This window comes from Eubalaena glacialis, chromosome 14 (genome assembly GCF_028564815.1).
Source record: "Eubalaena glacialis isolate mEubGla1 chromosome 14, mEubGla1.1.hap2.+ XY, whole genome shotgun sequence".
Lineage (NCBI taxonomy): Eukaryota > Metazoa > Chordata > Mammalia > Artiodactyla > Balaenidae > Eubalaena > Eubalaena glacialis.
Genome location: NC_083729.1, coordinates 23,341,758 through 23,363,905, shown reverse-complemented (window position 1 = coordinate 23,363,905; position 22,148 = coordinate 23,341,758). Strand labels below are relative to the sequence as shown.

The window sequence follows — 22,148 nt, the reverse complement described above, 5'->3', positions numbered from 1 at the left end:
GTTGTAGCGCACAGGCTTAGTTGCTCCGTGGCATGTGGGATCTTCCCGGGCCAGGGCTCAAACCCATGTTCCCTGGGTTGGCAGGCAGATTCTTAACCACTGAGCCACCAGGGAAGCCCAGAATCACGAATATTCTTAACGGCACCTAGAATGGTGAATCCTTTTCAGAAGGTTTTCAATGAACGTTGCCCAGATCCATCAGAAGAATCACTGTCTATAGCAGCCATAGCCTTACGAAAAGTATTTCTTAAATACTAAGCGTTGGAAGTCTCAAAATTACTCCTTGACCCATAGGCTACAGAATGGATGTTGTGTTAGCAGGCATGTAAACAACATTAATCTCATTGTACATCTCCATCAGAGATCTTGGGTGACCAGGTGCATTGTCAATGGTAATATTTTGAAAGGAATCTTTTTTTTTTCTGAGCAGTAGGTCTCAACAGTGAGCTTAAAATATTCGGTAAGCCGTGTTGTAAATATATGTGTTGTCCTCTAGGCTTTATTGTTCCATTTACAGAGCACTGAAAGAGTAGATATAACATAATTCTTTTTTTTAAATAAATTGATCTATTATTTTTTTAATTTATTTTTGGCTGTGTTGGGTCTTTGTTGCTGCATGCGGTTTTTCTCTAGTTGCGGCGTGCGAGCTTCTCATTGCGGTGGCTTCTCTTTTCGTGCAGCACGGGCTCTAGGCACACGGGCTTCAGTAGTTGTGGCACGTGGGCTCAGTACTTGTGGCTCTCGGGCTCTAGAGCGCAGGCTCAGTAGTTGTGGCCCATGGGCTTAGTAGCTTCGCGGCATGTGGGATCTTCCCGGACCAGGGCTAGAAACCATGTCCCCTGCATTGGCCGGCGGATTCTCAACCACTGCGCCACCAGAGAAGTCCCAATGTAACATGATTCTTAAGGGCCCTAGGATTTTCAGAATGGTAAATGAGCACTGGCTTCAACTTAAAGTTACCAGCTGCATTAGCCACTAACAAGAAAGTCAGCTTCTCCTTTGAAGCCTCACACTGACTTCTCCTCTCTAGCAATGAGAGTCCTAGAAGGCATCTTCTTCCAGTAGAAGGCTGTATCACCTACACTGAAAACCCATTGTGTAGTGGCGCCACCATCATTAATGATCTTAGCTAGATCTTCTGGATAACATGCTGCAGCTTCTACATCAGCACTTGCTACTTCACCCTGCACTTTGAGGTTATGGAGATGGCTTCTTTCCTTATACATCATAAACAAACCTCTGCTAGCTTCAAACCTTTTCTTCTGCAGCTTTCTCACCTCTCTCAGCCTTCATAGCATTGAAGAAAGTTAGGGCCTTGCTCTGGATTAGGCTTTGGCTTCAGGGAATTCTGTGGCTGGTTTGATCTTCTGTCCAGACCATTAAAACTTTCTCTATATCAGTAATAAGGCTGTTTCTTACCATTTGTGCATTCACCAGAGTGGCACTTTTGATTTCCTTCAAGAACTTTTCCTTTGCAGTCACAACATGGCTAACTGTTTGGTACAAGAGGCTAGCTTTTGACCTATCTCTGCTTTTGACATGCCTTCCTCACTAAGCTTAATCATTTCTAGCTTTTGATTTAAAGTGAGAGACATGCAACTTTTCCTTTCACTCAGAGGCCATTGTAGGGTTATTAATTGGCCTACTTTCAATATTTTTGAGTTTCAGGGAATAGGGAGGCCCGAGGAGAGGGAAAAAGATGGGGTAATAGCCAGTTGGTGGCGCAGTCAGAACATACACATTTATCGATTAAGTCTGTCATTTTATATGGATGCAGTTCATAGCGCCCCAAAACAATTACAATACTAACATCAAAGATTACTGATCACAGATACACCATAATAAATATAATAATAATGGAAAAGTTTGAAATATTGTGAGAATTACCGAAATGTGACCCAGAGACATAAAGTGAGCAAATGCTGTTGGAAAAATGGCACCAACAGACTTGCTCAATGAAGGGCTGCCACAAACCTTCAATTTGTAAAAAATGTAGTATTTGAGAAGCAAAAAAAAGCAAAGCACAATGAAACAAGATATGCCTGTATAATCTTCTCAAGAGGCATCAACCCAGGTTTAAAAGAATTCCCATACATTAAATTCTAAGTAAAATAAGCATTTCACAACAATAAATTACAAAATTTACAAGGAAAGAAGGTGCCACAAGTTAGGCTCAACAGAAACAGATGGCAGAATCAGACTCACAAAGACTTCAGATATTGAATTATTAAACATAAAAAGTAACAATAGTTAAAATGTTTAATAGCATAAAAGAAAAACTTGAAAATGTGGGGAAAGGATAAGTGACAATAAGTAACAACCAAACAGACTTGCAAAAAGAAAAAAAATGAAAAATTTATAATTAAAAAACTTTGCGGCTGAATTAGGCAGTAGAATAAACATAGCAGAAGAAGGAATCAAGAAACAGAAAGATAATTCTGAAGATATCCAGAATGCAGTCCGCAGAGACAAAGTTGTGAAAAATATGAAAGAGGCATGGGAAAGTGAAAAAGTGGACTATACTACTCATCAGGGTTTTGGAAGGAGATAATAAAGAGCATGAAGGAAGAAATATTTTCAGTATATGGGCAAGAATTTTACAGAATTAATCAAAGATACTAATTCCGAGATCCAGGAAGACCCAAGATGCCAAACAGAATAAACAAAGGGAAATCTCCACCTAGACATAATCATAGCAAAACTGTACAACACACAGGAAATAGAGAAGATCTTTAAAAGCAGTCAAAAAGCAAAGATAAATCACCTACAATGGTATGGATTAGACAGACTGATAGGTGATTTCTCAAAAATTTGACAGAAGACAGAAAGGAGAAGAATTATATTGTCAATGTGCAGGGAGAAAACAGCTTTCAAACTATAATAAAAATTGCACCAATTTTTACTTTTACTCAGTAAAACTATCACTAGAAAAGACAGACAAAAACTGAGTTTCCTACCAATAGACCCTTTCTAAAAAAAATATTTAAGAATATAGATGAGGTAGAAACAAAATGATTTCAAGTGTAAGGTCTGAGGATTAATGACGAAAGATATCGGTAAATATTGATATGTATGAGCAAATTAAATAAATATCAATTATATAAAAACTATTATAACAATGTGAAATTTGTGAGGGAAACAAAATAGAAACTCAGTTTCTAAGGATTTCCTATTATTTGAGAAACAGTAAACATAATGATTAACTTTAGGCTTTGCTAAGTATGTATGTCAAAGTACCTAGAGTAATTACTAAGAAGCATATTCATAGAATGTAATTTTTATACAAGTAGAAAATTAAATGGAAAAAAGAGGGGGTAGCAATATAACCAGAATGAAGTCAAGAAAGAAAAACATTTAAGTACAAAAAAGTTGAAAAATTAGAAAACAAATAAATAACATATATAAATCCAAATATATTACTAATTACAATGAATGCAAATAGGTGAAACTCAGATTAAAAGACAAAGGTTGTCTTTTTTAAAAAAAAGTAAAATCCAGTTATATTCTATTTAGAAGATATTCCAAAAACATGAGAACATAGAAAGATTAAGGCAATGGATAGAAAAAGATTTTTTAGGCAAGTACTTAACCACAAGAAGGCTGATACAAGGTAAAAACAATTACTATAAAGCAATACCACTTACATTAACACCAAAAAAATAAATAAAAAAGAAACTGGTAGGTATAAATCTAATAAAACATGTATGGAATCTATATTAGGAAAATTATAAAACTCTGATGAAAGAAATCAAAGATCTAAATAAATGGACAAGCATTCCATGTTCATGGATAGGAAAATTCAATACTGTTAAGACTTAAGTTTTTCCCAATTTCATCTATACATTCAATGTAATCCCAATCAAAATACAGCAAATTATTTTGTAGACATCAATAAACACATTGTAAAGTTTATATAGAAAGGCAAAAAGCCCAGAATAACCAGCACTACATTGAGGGAGAAGATCAAAGTCCACTACTAAACTTGAAGAATTTCTATACGGCTGCAGTAATCAAGAGAGTGTGGTATTAGCAAAAGAAAAAGACAAATAGATCAACAGAACAGAATAGAGAGCCCAGAAACAGACCCACACTAACACAGTCAACTGATCTTTGACAAAAGAGCAAAGGCAATTCAATGGAGAAAGGATAGCCTTTTCAACAAATATGGTGGAACAACTAAACATTCACATGCAAAATAATGAATCTAGACATCGACTTACACCTTTCATAAGAAATAACTCAATGAATCATAGCTATAAATGTAAAACACAAAACTACAGAACTTCTAGGAGATAACATAGGAGAAAATCACGGTACCCTTGGGTTTGGTGGTGACATTTTTGATACAACACCAAAAGCACAAGTCAAGAAAGAAAAAATTGATAACTTGGACTTCATTAAAATTAAAAACTTCCACTCTGTGATAGACACTGTTAAGACAATGAAAAGACAAGTCACAAAACATGCCAAAACATAATGGTTTGCTATTTTGACTACTTAAAAATTAAAAACTTCTGCTCATCAAAAGATGCCAAAAAAGGAAGGGGGGTGGGGGGGGGGCAAAAGACAAGTCAAAAACTGGGAAAGATATTTGCAACAAACAAAACTGACAAAATATTAATGTCCAAAATATATGAAGAAACCTACAAATTAATAAGATAAGAACAAACCAACCAAAAGAAAAATGGGCAGTAGACGTGAATAGGCACATCATAGAAGAGGAAATGTATGTGGTCCATAAACATGGAAACAGGCCCAATCTCATCTGTAATCTGAAAAATGCAAATTAAAACCACAAGGAGATACCATTTACACCCATCAGATGGGCAAACAAGACTACTGTTGGTGAGGTGAGGAGTGACAGAGACTCTCATCCACTGCCCATGTGAACAGTTTGGCATACCCAGGAAGATTGAAGATATGGATATCCCATACCTGGCAATCCTGGAGAAACTTTTGCAAATGTGCACAATGGCATAGTTTCTAATAATTAAAAACAGGATATAACCCAAATATCCATCAAATATAGAATGAATAATGTATTTTAATGGAACACTAAATAACATAGCAAACAACAATCAAAACTAAACTTGAGGACACGGGGAGGGGGAAGGGTAAGCTGGGACGAAGTGAGAGAGTGGCATTGACATATATACACTACCAAATGTAAAATAGATAGCTAGTAGGAAGCAGCCGCAAAGCACAGGGAGATCAGCTCCTGCTTTGTGACCACCTACAGGGGTGGGACAGGGAGAGTGGGAGGGAGACGCAAGAGGGAGGGGATATGCGGATATATGTATATGTATAGCTGATTCACTTTGTTATACAGCAGCAACTATCACAACAATGTAAAACAATTATACTCCAATAAAGATGTTAAAAAAAAAAACTAAACATATATTATTTATTGACATATCTATCTATGGAGGATAGACATAAAGAAAATCAAGGGAATAATTAACATAAAATTCAAGATGCATAACCTGAAGACAGAGTATACGAAAAGGGAGGCAGATGAGACTCGGGGGATACTCAGGGGTTTCTATAGGACATACAGGTAATCATCATCTTTGGCTATGGGGTGGGTAATAGGTGTTGTTTATGATTACACGAACCATACAAATATATTTCATATACTCTTTCGTATACATATATACTTTACAATAAAAATTTTTCAATGAATAAAAGCAAAGAAATAATAAAAAAAAAGAAATAATTATTAGGAACATAAAACTGTGTTATCTTACCAGGATAAGAATGATTCTGCTTATTTGAAGAAATTTCTGAAAGAGTATCCAGGGAATCTGTTACCCTGTGAATAAAACAAGTAATGCAAACCTCATTAGAAGTAGCTGGTCTTCAGATTTAAGACTGGTGCTTAACTGAGGGTTTCACACCAATGGTTATTTCTTATTTCACTCGTTCGACAAGCATTTACCAAGCATCTATCATGAGCCAGGGATGAACTTCAATCTAGCACCACAGACAGGCAATAATCAGACAGAAGCGGTCCTTGTTATATAAGCATAGTAAGTACAGAGAAAGTCAACTTCAGATGAATTCATTTCAAATAGGGGCCTGACTTTGCTTCTTTGGAGCTTTATTTTCAAAGATGAAACTAAAAAATGTGAAAATTTTATTTTATGTTAAATTTAACAAATGTTAGGTTATAACTGTAAAAACACCACATTTTTACATTGAAAAAACATCAGCTGAGTCTGTGTATATATGGGATTTTTCTGATAAAACTGGCTAATACGATTCAACATGTTTTATTTTATACTTGACTCTAAGCACAATCATAAAGGTCACGTTCCCGATAGGTCTATTTTTTTGATACTCAAATCATTCTTTATTTTTAAAAAGCCAATCCTATAACAGTCTCATTTTCTTCCAATTGTTTACTGACCTAAATCTGCAGTCTTCATTCTATCAATCACTTGCACCAGCACACTTTGTTACCATAAAGAGATCCTGCAACTCTTACAATATTTGCAATTTCATCTTGCAATTCACATGCATCATTTTCACAAGATACATAACATACAGCAATCAATGCGAGACTAATGAATGCAAAGAATATGACTTGATGAAGAGGACAGATACTTGAATTAAGCTGTGATGGAGAGTTGAGAACTTAATTCTAAAAGTGATCAGTTCATTAGTAATAAGTATGTAATGGTAGGAACTAAGAATAAGAAAATTAATGCTATGCTGATAAAAACCACTTGAGCAAAAAATAGACAGAGAGAGAGAAAGATTAGATCCAGTCAGTGTCTTAGAATTTCTATAAAGTAATATTGGTTGATATATAAGTTAATAGAAGAAAAAGCATTAACTAGATGATACCTGGGTGATAGTAGAAAGCCATTCAAGCAGAGGAAAGTAACATGTGCATTCTGGGACAGGGGGCACATTTTTTAATGGAACTATTAAAATAAAAAATTTTTAAAAGGCCAGCTACAATCTGGGGAGGAGTGCAATGCAAGGTGAGGTTGTGATTGGTCACTATGTGATTGACTGTTCTCTCAGGAGTCCCTAGTTCAAAAGTCTTCCTTCTTGAACATCAGTGTTATCTTTAAAGAGCTCCAAAGCTGGTTTAAATTAGAAACTCCTCAAAATCAGGCACCATGTCTGTTTTATTTACTTATAGAACGCCTAGCACAGCACAAAGTGCTAAAAGACACTTAATAGTATTTGATGATGATGAATGAGACAATCAGAAGATGACAGGAAGACAGCTGGATAGAGACAGCAGTTCATTTAGAGAGAGAGCCCTGCTTCTTCTAAGATGAGGGGGCTGCTTTTAAATGAATCACCTTAAAGAAGACCAAATAGATGGCAAAAGAAAGTAAAAAATGTGTGTTCCATAAACAAAGCAAGAAAAAGAAGATAAAACCAGGAGAGAGAAAGAGGCTTCACAATATAAGAGAAGAAAGCTGTTACAGCATAAAAAACACTGAACAAAATTTGATCAATATTTACTGTGCATACAACATGCCAAACTGTGTTCCTTGGGTAATCAAACATGAAACGGAGAACCCCAGTCCTCATGACTAGGAGACAAATAAAACATATGAGAGACTGTAGCAATGTGTTAATGAAGATTTGTTCAAAGTAATATGAGAACCCAGAAGACTGACTGGTGACTCAGTATGGATCTTATTCCCAAATCAACCATTTATAAGATATAGGTCCTAAAGAAAGTCACTGGGCCTCTTTTAACCATTATAGGGTAATGGTTAAGAGTACACATTCTGACACTAGATTACCTGGGCTCAAATCTCCACTTGGGAGCTGTGCACAACTGCACAACTCACTTAACCTCTCTGTGCCTTACTTTCCCCACCTGTGAAATAGGGATAACTGTAGTACCTGACACACGGGGTTGCTGCAGAGCAGTAAACAATACATATAGAGTACTTAAAACAGTGCCAGCACGTGTAAGTGCCACTAGCTACTACCTCTTTTTCTTCATTTATAAAATGACTACCAAAAAAAACCAGCAAACTGCGTAAAAGCAAGGGCTTAGGAAAAAAACAACAGCAAAATAACAAACCTGGGCTGAGTCCAGCTCCACCATTAACTAGTGTGGGAGATCAAAATACCCCACCCAAAACATGCCACTCTGGTGCAAGGATTATTTTGAGCTAAAGACATTTGAGAATGAACAAATGCAGGAAGAGGCTTTCTCTGTACTCCCCTTATCTGCCTAAAACAGATCTTCCCGAAAAAGAACTGAATTGTCATAAATCCCCTTCCCGGGAGTTTCATCAAGCAGAGAAGACTGACTCTCATCACAGGAGAGAAGATGAGGAGTTAACACCACACACAGACAGACACTGTCACAGACTATCACATCCCCATCCATTTTCCTAAGGGCCCACTAATCTTTCCTAACATCATCTGCTCCCCCACAAGTGGCCGTTCTCCCCCTCCCTTTCCCCTATTAAGATGGGCTATAAACTCTCCAATCTCACCACTACTTTGGGCATTCACTGCTTTCTGTAACGCCCCCATGCATGTAAAATTAACATTTAATAAGTGTGCATGATTTTTCTCCTGTTCATCTATGTGTTGTCAGTTTAATTCATAGACAGGACAAGTTTTTCGTCCCCTACAGTAGCTATATGACTTTAGCAAAGCTACTGTATCTCTTGTAACTTTTCTTCACCTGCAAAATAGGAATAATCATATTACCTTATACCTCACTGAGCCTGGGGGAGATTAATGAAGTACATGGTACAGAGCCCACCACTTACTAAATGTTCAATAACTATTTGTACAGATCCTCCTCAACTTACAATGGGGTTACGTCCCGATAAACCCATCTTAAGTTGAAAATACATTTAATACACCTAATCCACTGAACATCATCGCTTAGCCTCGCCTACCTTAAATGTGCTCAGAACACTTTCATGAGTCTACATTTGGGCAAAGTCATCTAACACAAAGCCTATTTTACAATAAAGTGTTGAATGTCTCATGTTATTTATTGAATGCTGTACTTCAAGTGAAAAACAGAATGCTTGTATTGGTACAGAAGGGTCATAAATGTATTGGCTGTTCACCCTCGTGATCACATGGCTGACTGGGAGTTGCTGCTGCCCTGCCCAGCATCTCGAGGGAATATTGTACTGCACATCGCTAGCTCAGGGAATGATCAAAATTCAAAATTTGAAATACAGTTTCTACTGAATTCTTATCACTTTTGCACCATCATAAAGTCAAAAAATCATAAGCTGAACCACTGTAAGTCAGGGACCATCTGTAGTTATTCTTTTCCAGCTCACCTGACCAAATACTTATTAGGATCAAATGAAACAACATTTAATTGAAGGTACTTTATAAACTGCAAAGCATTATACGTTAAATGCTATAAAATCATAAATAATAAGAAAAGAGTTATACTAAGTACATCACAGAAGAAGGAAAAGAATACAAAACTTACATGTAATTATTCAATAAGAAAAACAAAGTGAGAAAGAAAATGGATATAAAAACTGTTAAATTTGCCAGGAGGCAGTCACACAGTCTAGTTGGAAGGGAACAAGATGGGACTCCCAGGTTGAGATCATAGATCTATTCTCATGAATGTGACTATACCATACATGTTATTTCCTATTTAAAGATGAGTATCCCATTTCCCATCCACTGAAAAGCATACCAAGCCAACTTCTTTCAGCACATTAAGTCATTTCACACAACAGTACCTGGAATTTCATGAGGACTCACTTCTGCTCAACTTTTTTTTAAAAAACCAGAGTGAGCTGGTACAAAAGTGTACTATCTTAAGAAGAAACACCGGGGAGGTATATTATATATAAATCCTTGAAGCTTCACTTCCCCCAAAGATCTACTGCCTATCTATTTTTGAAAACTAAAGAAATCAGAGGAAAAAGCCATTTTGGTTCCATTAGGTTTGTAGGAGAATGAATGGCGTGCCTGCTGGCAGGAAATTTAATGTAGTTAGGATGTGACTGAAGCAATCAGAGAGCATTTTTACTTTTGTTTGCATGACAGATTAAGCTTGCTGCTCTCACTGTTCTGAGCGGCAAACACCACTCCTAATAGCCTACACATACTCACAGGGTTTGCAAATGAGGAATAAAGGGGGTTTTTTAAATTGCAAATCCTCAGTAAAGCAAATTTAGCTTTCCATGAGCCTTCCCTCTGAAGAAGGTGGTTGGTTAACCCCTTGAAAGAAGACATGGGCTATAGTCACTGCATGTCTTTAAAATAAAATTAGGGACTCTTAACTATAACCCACTGCACATTACAAAAAGTTCTTGTGAATAGTGTAAATTTCATTTTTTCTCACCTTTGTACCCTGGATGGGGGAGCAAATATTCCATATCTTGGGGAACAACTAAAATACTGCACACCTCCAACTGAACCATCATTCTTGCCATGGGGTTTATCAAGCTCTATCCCGTACCAATATCCTAGAACAAGAACACGGGATTTTAAAAGCATCTGCACTTTATCCAAAATTGTTATGCTATTATACAAACCCAAAGTCTAGATGGTTTAACATTTTTACAAATGACCAAAATCCTCATGATCATTCAGCTTTCAAATGATAAAATTATAAAACAAAATTTGAAAATTTGAAAAATGAACTAGAAAAACATTTTACAAGCATAATTGCAGAGTTGTACATTAAGGGAGAAAGATAAAATGCACAAACACAAATTTGGCAAGGATTAGCTATTATACAAGTAGTGTATGACCAAAATATATCTAAAAGCTACAAGAAGAAACTGTCCTTAACTCGGTAGTATGGTCTGTTTAAGTTGAGAGCAGTGTAGCATGATACTGAGATGTATAAATCATAAAATGAATATGCAATCTTTTCATTTTACTCTCCCAGTATTAGAATACCACAAACAGTTCTGAAATAATTAAAGGGGGACAAAAATAATATGGAAAATATGACTAGACTTCATGGTGACTCTTCTTTTCCTTTCATTTTTTCCCCACCCAGGAAGGGAAAAAAAAATCATTTTTAACCTAAATGAAAAGATTTAGGTTAGTTAATAGGAATAATTTTCTAAAAGGCTTTTAAGTATTTAAAAGGGCCCACTCTGAGGAGAGTAATAGGATTTCCTTTTCTAGAGAGCATAAAATTAAAATAGTGAGGTTGCTTTTAGTGTGGCAAATATTAGATAAATGGACATATACTCCTAGAGTAATGGCTCTGGATGAGGGTACCTCCAGTTCAGTTAAAAGTACCTGACAGTCCACTCATTTTTTATTTAAAAGGAGAATACAATAGTAATTGTATGTGGTCTCTTAGAATCAGTATCAAATAAAAAAATAAGGATATAGATATTGAGAAACTTATTACAAATGACAAAATACAAAAATATTGTTCCCTTCAGATTAATAGTTCAAAGAGTCAATTATATAACCTCTAAAATGACAATCTAGAAGTTCTTAATTTTTTTCCTCTTTCATTCAAAAAGATGATACCTGAGTCCATTCCCGATATTGGAGTTTGAGTTGAAAAGACTAACGTAATGCGTGTAATTGTCTTTTATACTTAAACAGTCCTACCCTGCACAGGTACAGAGTGAGGTATACAAACCCACTGCTCAGCCATACTAATGCTCAGTCATCGCATTTCTGAATGCCGCTAACTGGGTTACTCTGGCTGCCATTGTTATTTCTGAGTGCCACGGTTATAATTTTCCAAGTTTTACTTCCTTCTGCCTTTGATGCTTTCCTATATAACTTTTGCATTTTCCCATTTTAATACACCATATCACTGCTACATGTTTCCCATGTAACTCCTGAAAGTGTGTAGCACACAGCAGGAAGGCATTATGGCAAGTGTTAACAATAGTGACTGCATACTGTCTGGTAGTGGTGAGGAATGGACATCTTCCCATGTAAATGGCAACTTTCTTTCAGAGGTGGCACTGATAAACATGCTGAAGGGGCTGAACATGCCCTCTGTCAGGTCTAGATCTTATCATCTATAAAAAGCCTAGACATTACCACTGTCCTATAGAACTGATTGATCTAAATGCTGATGCCACAAGAAATATACGCTACTTCTTTCTGAAAGGGCAGAAGGGCTTGAATGAAAAATTTCCAACTTTTGTATTTGCTTATGACTTTCCAAATTTCTAAATGCTCTACACTAGGAGTTTAAAAATTAAAAGTCAACCTAAAACAACTGCATCCAAACAAAACCAACCGTTCAAGCCTTGTTTAATAAAACCAGAGAAAGGAAACTCAGAAGACATGGTGATTGTGGAAAAATAACCTACCTTTGGGATTCCTAGGTTTTTATTTGAGAACCATATTAAGAACATTCTAACTAATCTCAATTACTACCTGGTGCCCTAAGAGAGACATGAATTATAAAACATATAGCCCATCTCCAATCCATTAGTAGTTGGACTGCAATTATAAATGGTACTAATGAAACAAGAATGTGTTGGGAGACAATTCTCCATGTTTCTACAGGCCTTATGGACAGAGGCACTGACCGTCTTTTCATGGATGTTTGTAGAGAAGATGGCCTTGGGGGATGGAGACAGAGTCTCCCCCGGCACAAAAGACAGGCATGCTTACTGTCTAGTACAAAGGTTCATATTCCTTAAGCTCGGGGCTCCTCTCCTACAGCATAAACCACTGGGTGTACAGGTGTCACCTGGCCCTCCCTATCTCACCCTCTGGGAACTGGGGCTCAGGAACCAGAAGAAAATGCTGCCACTTTGGCTATCACTATTGCAGAGAGCACTGAGGTCCTCTATCGCTGACCCAGGAGCCCACCATCTTCTGCCAGCATCTACGAAACCATGGCAATCCAACTTGTTAACTTGCAAATAGGGTAAAATCTCAGATCCTTCAGAGTTCTTGACAGAAGGCTACAAACTTTTTTAAAAAATCAATGTTCTAGGTAACCTTTTCCTAAAATGCTGCAATGCCACCATGTGTCTAAACAGCATATTGCTATTTAAAAATACAAACATGGTTTTATTCAACTGGCTTCTGTTTGAAATTACAATCACTGAAAATATAAAAGAAAGATAATCTTTACTTTTGGAAACACAATGTTAAGTCTAGATTGGAATGAATATATAAATACACAAACATGCATTTTTAAGATCCCAGAGTACGCAAACGTTTTTCATTTTCCTTTGAACCGCTTTGTTTGCTTTTCTCTCCAAGCCACTCTGTTAAAAGCTGTATGCAGTAAACTCATTATCCACTCATTTTAAAGATTATGCTTAGCACAAATCTAATGCTAAAATGTTTTCTCTGTTATTTAGCACACTTGGCAATCAGTGAGAGTAAAACTGGAGAGTAACAACTAATTTTAACTTTAGACAATTTAACACAAATGGCAAGAAAAATTCATAAGTAACAATCAACCTGAGTAAAAACAGTCGGCATTTGAATCAATGTTTTCCATTTTCTGTGCCATAGCTATCATCCACAACAACTATTAATCAAGAATTCTCTATAAGTTTTATTTACATGTAAAATTTTAAACCTTTTGTTATCTAAAGAATTCAAGTTGAGCAAAGACTATACAGATGAGTTACCTGGAGCAAAGTTTGTTGTCCCAAAGAACTTAATGGTACCGGTTCTCTGGCCTACCACCAACACCCTATCTCCAAGGCAGAGTTCTCCTTCACAGCGTGCATTATTTGCTACAGATGTTGCTGAGGAATTCAAACCTGTTTTGGGGTTGGTTGGGGAAGGGGATGGGGCAGGAAAAGAGAAAAAACAAAGGGAAACTCAAAAAGCACATAAGCCAAAAAACTACTGTTTATTCTAACCAGTCTAGTTAGTTGGAGATTTCAATATATGCTGCCTTTCCTTATACACAGCATCTACAGTTGTGTTTCTCACATGTGAAGTAAAGCTACTCGAAAGAACTTTGAAGGGTTTCCTGAGACAGTCATTGCCACAGGAACTTACACTTGATTCCTGGTGAAGTATCAACTTTATCCTGACTTCCTGGTGGCACTCTCTACTAGAACAGAGGACAGCACACCTTGTCTGTAAAGGGCTACATAGTAAATATTTTAGGCTTTGCAAGCCACACCACTCTGCACAACTACTCAACTCTGCTGTCGTAGCACAAAAGCAGACAGACAAAAAGGGCACAACATGTTCCAATACAACTTTATTTATAAAAATAGGTGGTAGGTTGGATTTGCCCCATGGGCTATCGTCCACCAATCCCTACTCTAGTAAAATGCTAGAATCATAGTAGTTCAGTGGGACTCAGTGTAAATGATACATACATAAACATAATCTAAAAGTGAAATTGCTGTAAGATTCCAATTACCCCAAATTGATTTCCTTATTAGAAACAAAAGCGCTCCCTGCCCAGACCTTGATTCAAACCTAAACCCTGAAACTCCCACTACTGAACATCAGAAGTCCTGGAGAAACACTGTCTGGAAAGCTGTTCGATTATAACAGAGAAGAGGTGGGCCCCTGAGGCTTCTCCCATCAGCGCATGAACAGATTTGAGTGGCTGTCATCTGAGAAGGCCTAGGGAACCCTGCGTGAGGGTGTGGGATAGAGGGTAAGTCAGACTGTTAACAGGGAGAAACTAAAAACATGGTAACAAATGAGGAACACAAACTCAGGCAGAAGGAAGGTCTGGATCAAGTGTATACTAAAAAGTCCTTGGCCCTCAAAATAACTAACATTTCCCAAGTACTTCACAGTTTACAAAGTGCTTTTCATGAGAATTATAATCATAGATAAGATACAAACTCAGGAATTAATGAAGACACGGTGTTCACAGGGAGTAGGTGGCACACCTGACTTAAAACCCTGACCCTGTGACCAGAAACTCGCACGTCTGTCCCCAGGCTGTCTGCAGACAATGGACCAAGGACAGCGAGGTCAACGTGGCATACAGTGGGGCTGAGCTCACAGCCTTCCTCCCCAACCTCTCCCATCCCCCAATCCCTTCTTTCTGCTCCTCTTTCTCCTTAATCCTTTATCCTTAGCTTCCCCAAAATGTCCACTCTCTGCAGTCCACACCTACCCCAAATGCAAACCTACAGAGAAAGTGGAATATCTACTCACTCTAGCAATAATTTCTTAAGGAAACATCTCTGGGGTTCGGAACACGGACTTTCTCTCACACATCTCCCTCCCCTTTTAAAAGGACCTCCTTCTCACTCTAATTGTTAACTCTCTTCATCTCTACTGTTATTTAGGTCCACAAACCCCTCAAATTTATAAAAAGAAAAAAAGGTTAAGTATGTAGGGACACTAGAACTACCTAATATAAAGGGTAAAAAAGATAATTCCATACCCACACATAAATTTTAAAATCAAGTCAATGTCAAAAGCCCAAATTCCAAATGAAGAGGGCCTTAAAATGTAAATAAAATGAGGACAAACAGGATTGCTACATCACTGCATCTTTTCACCTCTGTTCCTCACAGCATTAAAGAGAAACTGGTTTCAAGAGAAGAGGAATCTATTCAGAAAATAAATATTCAAGCAAAATTTCCAGGTTCTCCACTTTTAGGGCCTCAACTTTTAACTTTATTACATCAGTGTTACTACTGAGGGTTTGTTTGGGTTTTTTTCCCCCATACAATAAAGTACCTTAAAGAGAAAAAAAATCCTGTCATGAACATTTTCTACAATAAAATATTGGTTCAGTACAAGTATTAAAAGTATTAGAAAAAGAATCTAGTAATTACTATGAGGCTCATTAAAAATAAGTTATGCCAAAGTGGCTTCATTTCCTTTCTATGCAGGTAAATAACTGAACTGCAATAAATTCAATATATATGTTGATTTCAACAAGAAAACGTGTTTTATATATCCTTACACATAACTGAAGAAATGTGGACAGAATGGGATCATGCAGGCTTCACAGCAAGTTAAAAAGGTTATCACTGTCAACCTCTCCTACACAGTTTTAAACAATGACTTGGCTAAAAATAGAGAAAGCATGCTTTTTAAATAAGAAGATAACACAAAAGTGTGTGAAAAAGCTATACACAAGACGTAAAAAACAAAATTCAGAGGGATAAAAATTCAAACATTAAATTAAATGAAAATAAATGTAAAGTCCTATGTCAAGCCACAAAATGAAGAGACTTAGCATAAGGCTCTGTTTGAGCCAATGACATAGTGTGGTCACCAAAACTGCATGAGCAGCCTCAGACTGGACTTGTACTGAGAGGCAGTGGTTCAGCTCTCTACCAGCAGGCTGGAAGGGGTCTGGGGACCCTACAGCATGAAGAAGAGCCAAAGGTACTTGAGACAGAGGTGGACTCTGGTAGCAGCAAAGCATCAGACAGACCTGCGGGTGAAGCCCAGGTGTGCACTTAGAAACTGCCATTGTGCACCAATGCCTAACCTCCCTAAGCCTCGGTTTCCTCATTCATAAATTGAAGATGATCATAATAGTACCTACTCCATAGGTTTATTTTGAGAATTAAATGAAATAAGGTATATAAAATTCCTTTAATAGTACCTGAAATAGTAAATAACATGTATTGACATGTTAGTTATTATTATTAGGTTTAGATTAGAAAAGAGATAAGTGAAGAAAGAGAACAGACCGTATAGTTTCCAAGTGTCTGAAGATCTATCATAAGGTTCTAATATGAACCTTACAGGGGCTAGAGTCCATAGATACATGAGGAAGAGAAGAAGTCAATCCAGACAAGGAAAAATGGCGGGGGCATGAGGGAAAGGCAGAGAGATCCTGAGTATGCTGACGAAGGGGAGGGAGGTGGGGGCCTGGGAGGAGACAGGGAAGGGACACGTAGTTCAATCTGACTGAAGTAAAGGGTTCCTTCTACACATTTAAAAAGAGCAAATCTACTTACAAACAAACCAAGATAAAAAACACCAAGAAAGCCTGGTTGAAAAAGCCATAGATACCGGCACTGGCTCTAGATGAGACAGAAGGGCTTTTGCTCATTGTCTTCTTGTTATTGCCACCTGCATTCAGTTTCTTGGAGTGACTCTGTTTGTGCTCCAAAGAAGATGTAGAGGAGGAGCTGCTGACGGATCCAAGCAGGGTAACTAAAACGGTACAGGAAAAGGATACATCAGAGGGTGGAAAATAAGAAGTGAACCAATGAGATGCTTTTCCAGGTAAATCCTTCTGAAACTCTCCACTTAGCTTCCTCAGTTATGGATTAACTAGTGTTGAATTAAATGCCTGATTTCATCGAAATATACTGTAGTTCATACATACAAGATTTTATAGCCCAAGCAGTTTTAAGGATCCAAAGGATCCACACTATATGATGATAATCTTATATAGGAGAGTGCTGTCATGTCACTAACTTGGACCAACTACCTATTCTAACCACCGTCTCTCACCTCTCACTTAAGATGAGTTAGTAGAATCACATCTTATTTATATAAAAAACATACTAATGTGTTTTTAAGGTAACAAAAGCTTAATATTAAAATGTTCTGAGTTAACCTGAAGGCAAGCAGGAATACTTTTGAATTTTCTATTTGTGCTCTATTCAGCCAATGATTTGACAGCTAAAGGCAACTTTAAATGCTTTTATCAAGACATCTACACTATGGAATTTCCTTTTATTCTCTTAATCTAGTCCAGTAATTCTCTAATTTAAGTGTAGATAAGAATCACAACACAGGATTTTATACAAAAAAAAATATGTGTGTGTGTATATATATATATACTTTATTATGAGCTGCTTAGGGGATTTTCAAGGATAAATTTTTACTGTAATGGTTCTTCCCTTACAAACTTTAAACTTTAGCCTCATATAAGCTATATCACTATATTATTTTAAAGTTCAATCAGTAAATTCTTTTGAATATAGAAGTTATAAATTATATTACCATCTTTCTCTGCTCCAGTTTTCAATTCTTCACCAGGAGGCAATGAAAGTGTTGATTCTGAAGCACTATCTTTTTTTGATGTCATTAATCCTAGAACACAAACAAAACACTTTCAGCAAGAAAGAATTTTGAAAAAAATAAAAGAGTCACTTGGTCAAAAAATCAGAATTAAAAAAAAAAAAAAAGAATTTTGTTTAACGTTAAACATAAATGTGTATTTGCTTTTTTTTTTAACTTTATTTATTTATTTATTTATTTATTTTGCATTGGGTCTTTGTTGCCGCGCACGGGCTTTCTCTAGTTGTGGCGAGCGGGGGCCACCCTTCGATGCAGCGCGCGGGCTTCTCATGTTGCGGAGCATGGGTTCTAGGCGCACCGGCTTCAGTAGTTGTGGTTTACGTGAGCTCAGTAGTTGTGGCACATGGTCTTAGTTGCTCCGCGGCATATGGGATCTTCCCAGACCAGGGCTCGAACCCATGTCCCCTGCACTGGCAGGCAGATTCTTAACCACTGCGCCACCACGGAAGCCCTGTATTTGCTTTTTAAAGTACAGACATCCCTCATTATCTAAATCTTATCCTCTTCTGAGAACACGCTGGATAATAAATTCACAGATGGCAGGGGCCAATATTTCATTATTTAAAGGGGAAAGAAAAGAATGTATTCCTAAGCCCATCTGAAAACCCCACTCAATTTCCCCAAATATCACTAAAGTATCTTTTCCACCTATTTAAAAATCCACTAAGGAATTCTAACTAATATAAAGCATTTAAAACACAGCTATCTAACTGTCTGATACTTAATGCACTCCTTAGTGTGTTTACACAATGCCAGCAGGTAAAGCAAACCTGATACAGCTATGACGGCTGCACACTTACTAAGACCTGCAAACAACTCATGATTTCACTGGTGTGTGCAGGCAAATTCATTGTAGCAGACTGTCTATTTAGATAGCAAATTTGCGGTAAAAATTTTTGCAAATCATTATAGCAATTATTCATTTAAGTCAGAGTCAGATAGTAAGAAACCCTGTACTCTCTGCCACTGGTATTCTGAAAATGACTACCCGACTCTCACTACACCCAACTCCCCCAAAAAACTGATTTTAAAAGAGAGCTCATGAATAATACTCTACTTAATATTGAGACTTCTGTTTCAATTCTACAGAACCAAACTATTTAAATAAGAAACCTAACGGACTACACCCAGTTTCGAATTCCATCAAGCATCCATTCCAATTCTACTCACTTACAAAGCGTTCTGGGTGAAGAAATGAGCTTGGCACTCTGAGCATCGCAAACAAAACAAGCCATGGTCCCAGCCCTAAAGGAAGACCTTTTCAATTTGGTGTGGCAGAAAGACATGAATAACCACAATATGAGGACATGTTTGATATAAGCCCTAGCATAGAAGGAGACAATAATCATGGTTATAAATTAATGCCTCATCAAGAAGATCACATTCTGGGCTTCCCTGATGGCGCAGTGGTTGAGAATCTGACTGCCAATGCAGAGGACACGGGTTCGAGCCCTGGTCTGGGAAGATCCCACATGCCGCGGAGCAACTAGGCCCGTGAGCCACAATTACTGAGCCTGCGCGTCTGGAGCCTGTGCTCCGCAACAAGAGAGGCCGCAATACTGAGAGGCCCGCGCACCGCGATGAAGAGTGGCCCCCACTTGCCGCAACTAGAGAAAGCCCTCGCACAGAAACAAAGACCCAACACAGCCATAAGTAAATAAATAAAGAAAGAAAGAAAGAAAGAAAGAAAGAAGATCACATTCCAATATGGGTCTTGAGAGATAGGTCGGATTTCTTCCAGTGAATACTGGAGGTATGATCAGAAAGAACTGAAGGTGGCCATTACGGATGGACAAAAAGAAAAAAAAAACTTAAAGAAAGACAGGGTCAGAGAAGGATGAGTAGCTTGGCTGGAATAAAATGGATTTTGGGGGGACACGGGAGAAGTAACCTGGATAGATGGTCCACAGTAAAATCTTGGAGGGTAACGGTGCGGGCCAAGGAACCGGAGCTCTTCAGTAAGGAATGAGCCTCTGATGGGCTTTGGAAAGGAGGACTGGCATGAACGGTCACAGGTGAAGAACATTACCCGACAGCACAGTTTAGAAGGAACCAGAGGAGGAGAGACTGGAAGCAGAGGCCAGGAGTGAGGGCCAGAACCACAACAGCAGAAACTGAGCGGGGGGGTGGGGAAGAGAGACCTTGTGAAGTCAATCCACAACGTAAATTTCTTATTTTCAGTTATATTTTTCAGTCCTAAAATATCCGTTTGAGTCTCTCCTTTTATTTGAAATTTTTGAGGTAACGGGAAATTCATATGCAGTTGTAAAAAACAGTATCGGGAGATCTCTTGTACATTTTGCCCAGTTTCCCCCAAAGGTGACATTTTACAAAACTATAACATAAAATCACAACCAGGATACTGACATTGCTACAATCCACCAATCTTAGATTACCTCAGTTTTACTTGTACTCATGTGTGTGTGCGTGTGTACATGAATTATTTGGTTCTTTTTTTTATATCTTCATGTCTCTGCTGAAATTTTCCATTTGTCTCAAGAGGGTTCACCCTTAATTCTTAGAGGGTTATAATATGTTCTTTAAAATCTTTATCTGATAAATGTCTGTATAACCTCAGGGTTGGCATCTTTTGATCGTCTTTTTCCTTGAGAGTTGGTGAGATTTTCCTGGTTTTTCATATTTTGAGCAATTTTGGACTGTATCCTGTACAGTGTGAACATTATTTTATAGGACTTTGGGTCTTGTTTAAATTCTATGGAGAGTGCTGATTGTTTTGTTCTGTTCTGTTTTAGCAGGCATTCGACAGTCAGCAGGCGGTTAGTTTCAGGCTGGCAGTTCCTACATCTTCTGTGACTGTGGCTCCAATGTCAGTTCAGTTGCCAAAGCCTATCTGGGATCTGTCTCATGTGCTGTGTCACCCAGTAGTCAGTCTGAGACCTGGGCAGTGGTCTGTGCAGGAGACCGAAGCCCGTGGTCAGACGCATGCACACACAACCTGGCAGTAAGCCCACCATTCTGAGATCACTTTCTTGAGCTCCTTCCTCACCACGGTCTCCTTGACACTTTCCTGCTCCCAGAGGCACCCCTTCCTGATACTCTGGGTAGAATGCCTAGGCTTTAATTTCCCTGCTCTGTCATATAACCTTTTTTTTTTTTTTTTTTTTTTTTAATTTTTGGCTGCATTGGGTCTTTGTTGCTGCGCGCGGGCTTTCTCTAGTTGCGGCGAGCGGGGGCTACTCTTCGTTGCAGTGTGCAGGCTTCTCACTGTGGTGGCTTCTCTTGTTGCGGAGCACAGGCTCTAGGCACACGGGCTTCAGTAGTTGTGGCATGCGGGGTCAGTAGTTGTGGCTCGCGGGCTCTAGAGCGCAGGCTCAGGAGTTGTGGCTTAGTTGCTTAGTTGCTCCGTGGCATGTGGGATCTTCCCGGACCAGGGCTCAAACCCATGTCTCCTGCATCGGCAGGCGGATTCTTAACCACTGCGCCACCAGGGAAGCCCCTGTCATATAACCTTTTGAGATCGACTCTGCCTATGGGGCCAAGCAGTAAGAAAAAAGAAGAAAAACTAATGGGGATTCCATCCATGTTCTTGGGACCACAGTTTCTCTGGCCAGAAACAAGGGTTCCCCTCCGTTGGGGTTTTAGGTGCGTGGCCATTCCCTGCTGCTATTACAACATGCAGGACTGCCTAGGGACTGCGGTGGGAAAGAACCAAAGACGTAAAAAAGAGCAATCAAAAAAGAAAACAGGGACTTCCTCCACTTTCTGTCTAGCAGGAGACCCCCTTCCTGCTCCTCAGACCAGAAATAGAGGGCTTCTCTTTGAGCTTTCTTTCCATATCTGCCGTGTACTTCTGGGTTTCAAGTTAAAAGGATACCATTTACAAGAGCATCAAAAAGTATAAAGTACCTAGGAATAGACCTAACAAAACAAGTACAAAATATCTGTAGAGAAAATCATAAAATTTTATTGAGATATTTTTAAAGGACCAATTAAATAAAGCAATATCCCAAGCTTACAATTAAAAGACTGAATATTGTAAAGATGTCAGTTCTCAAATTGATTTAAGGTTTAAATGTAACACCAACTAAAACTTCAACGGATATTTTTATTTTTTATTTTTTGACACTAAAAATAACATTAACATAATTTGTTAATTTATCTGTCTAGAAGTTAACTTTCTATTAAGGAGCAAAAAAAACTTTAATTTTGTGACAAGCACTTTTTTTGAGATATAATTCCAGTTTGTACTTGCAAAATAATATTTTCTTGCCCTG

The 22,148-nt window shown here is 37.9% G+C and overlaps 1 protein-coding gene across 1 annotated transcript in view; it reads right to left on the bottom strand.

Moving 5' to 3' along the window:
• CLIP4 (CAP-Gly domain containing linker protein family member 4) overlaps positions 1 to 22,148 on the bottom strand; it is a 60,887-nt gene that overhangs the window by 8,862 nt on the left and 29,877 nt on the right. The window contains exons 10-14 of the mRNA XM_061210747.1: positions 17,836 to 17,925; positions 16,894 to 17,037; positions 13,563 to 13,697; positions 10,322 to 10,445; positions 5,748 to 5,812 (exon numbers count right to left, since the gene is read on the bottom strand). Of these exons, the coding sequence (XP_061066730.1) occupies positions 5,748 to 5,812; positions 10,322 to 10,445; positions 13,563 to 13,697; positions 16,894 to 17,037; positions 17,836 to 17,925 (558 nt within the window). The remainder of the gene's footprint in view (positions 1 to 5,747; positions 5,813 to 10,321; positions 10,446 to 13,562; positions 13,698 to 16,893; positions 17,038 to 17,835; positions 17,926 to 22,148) is intronic.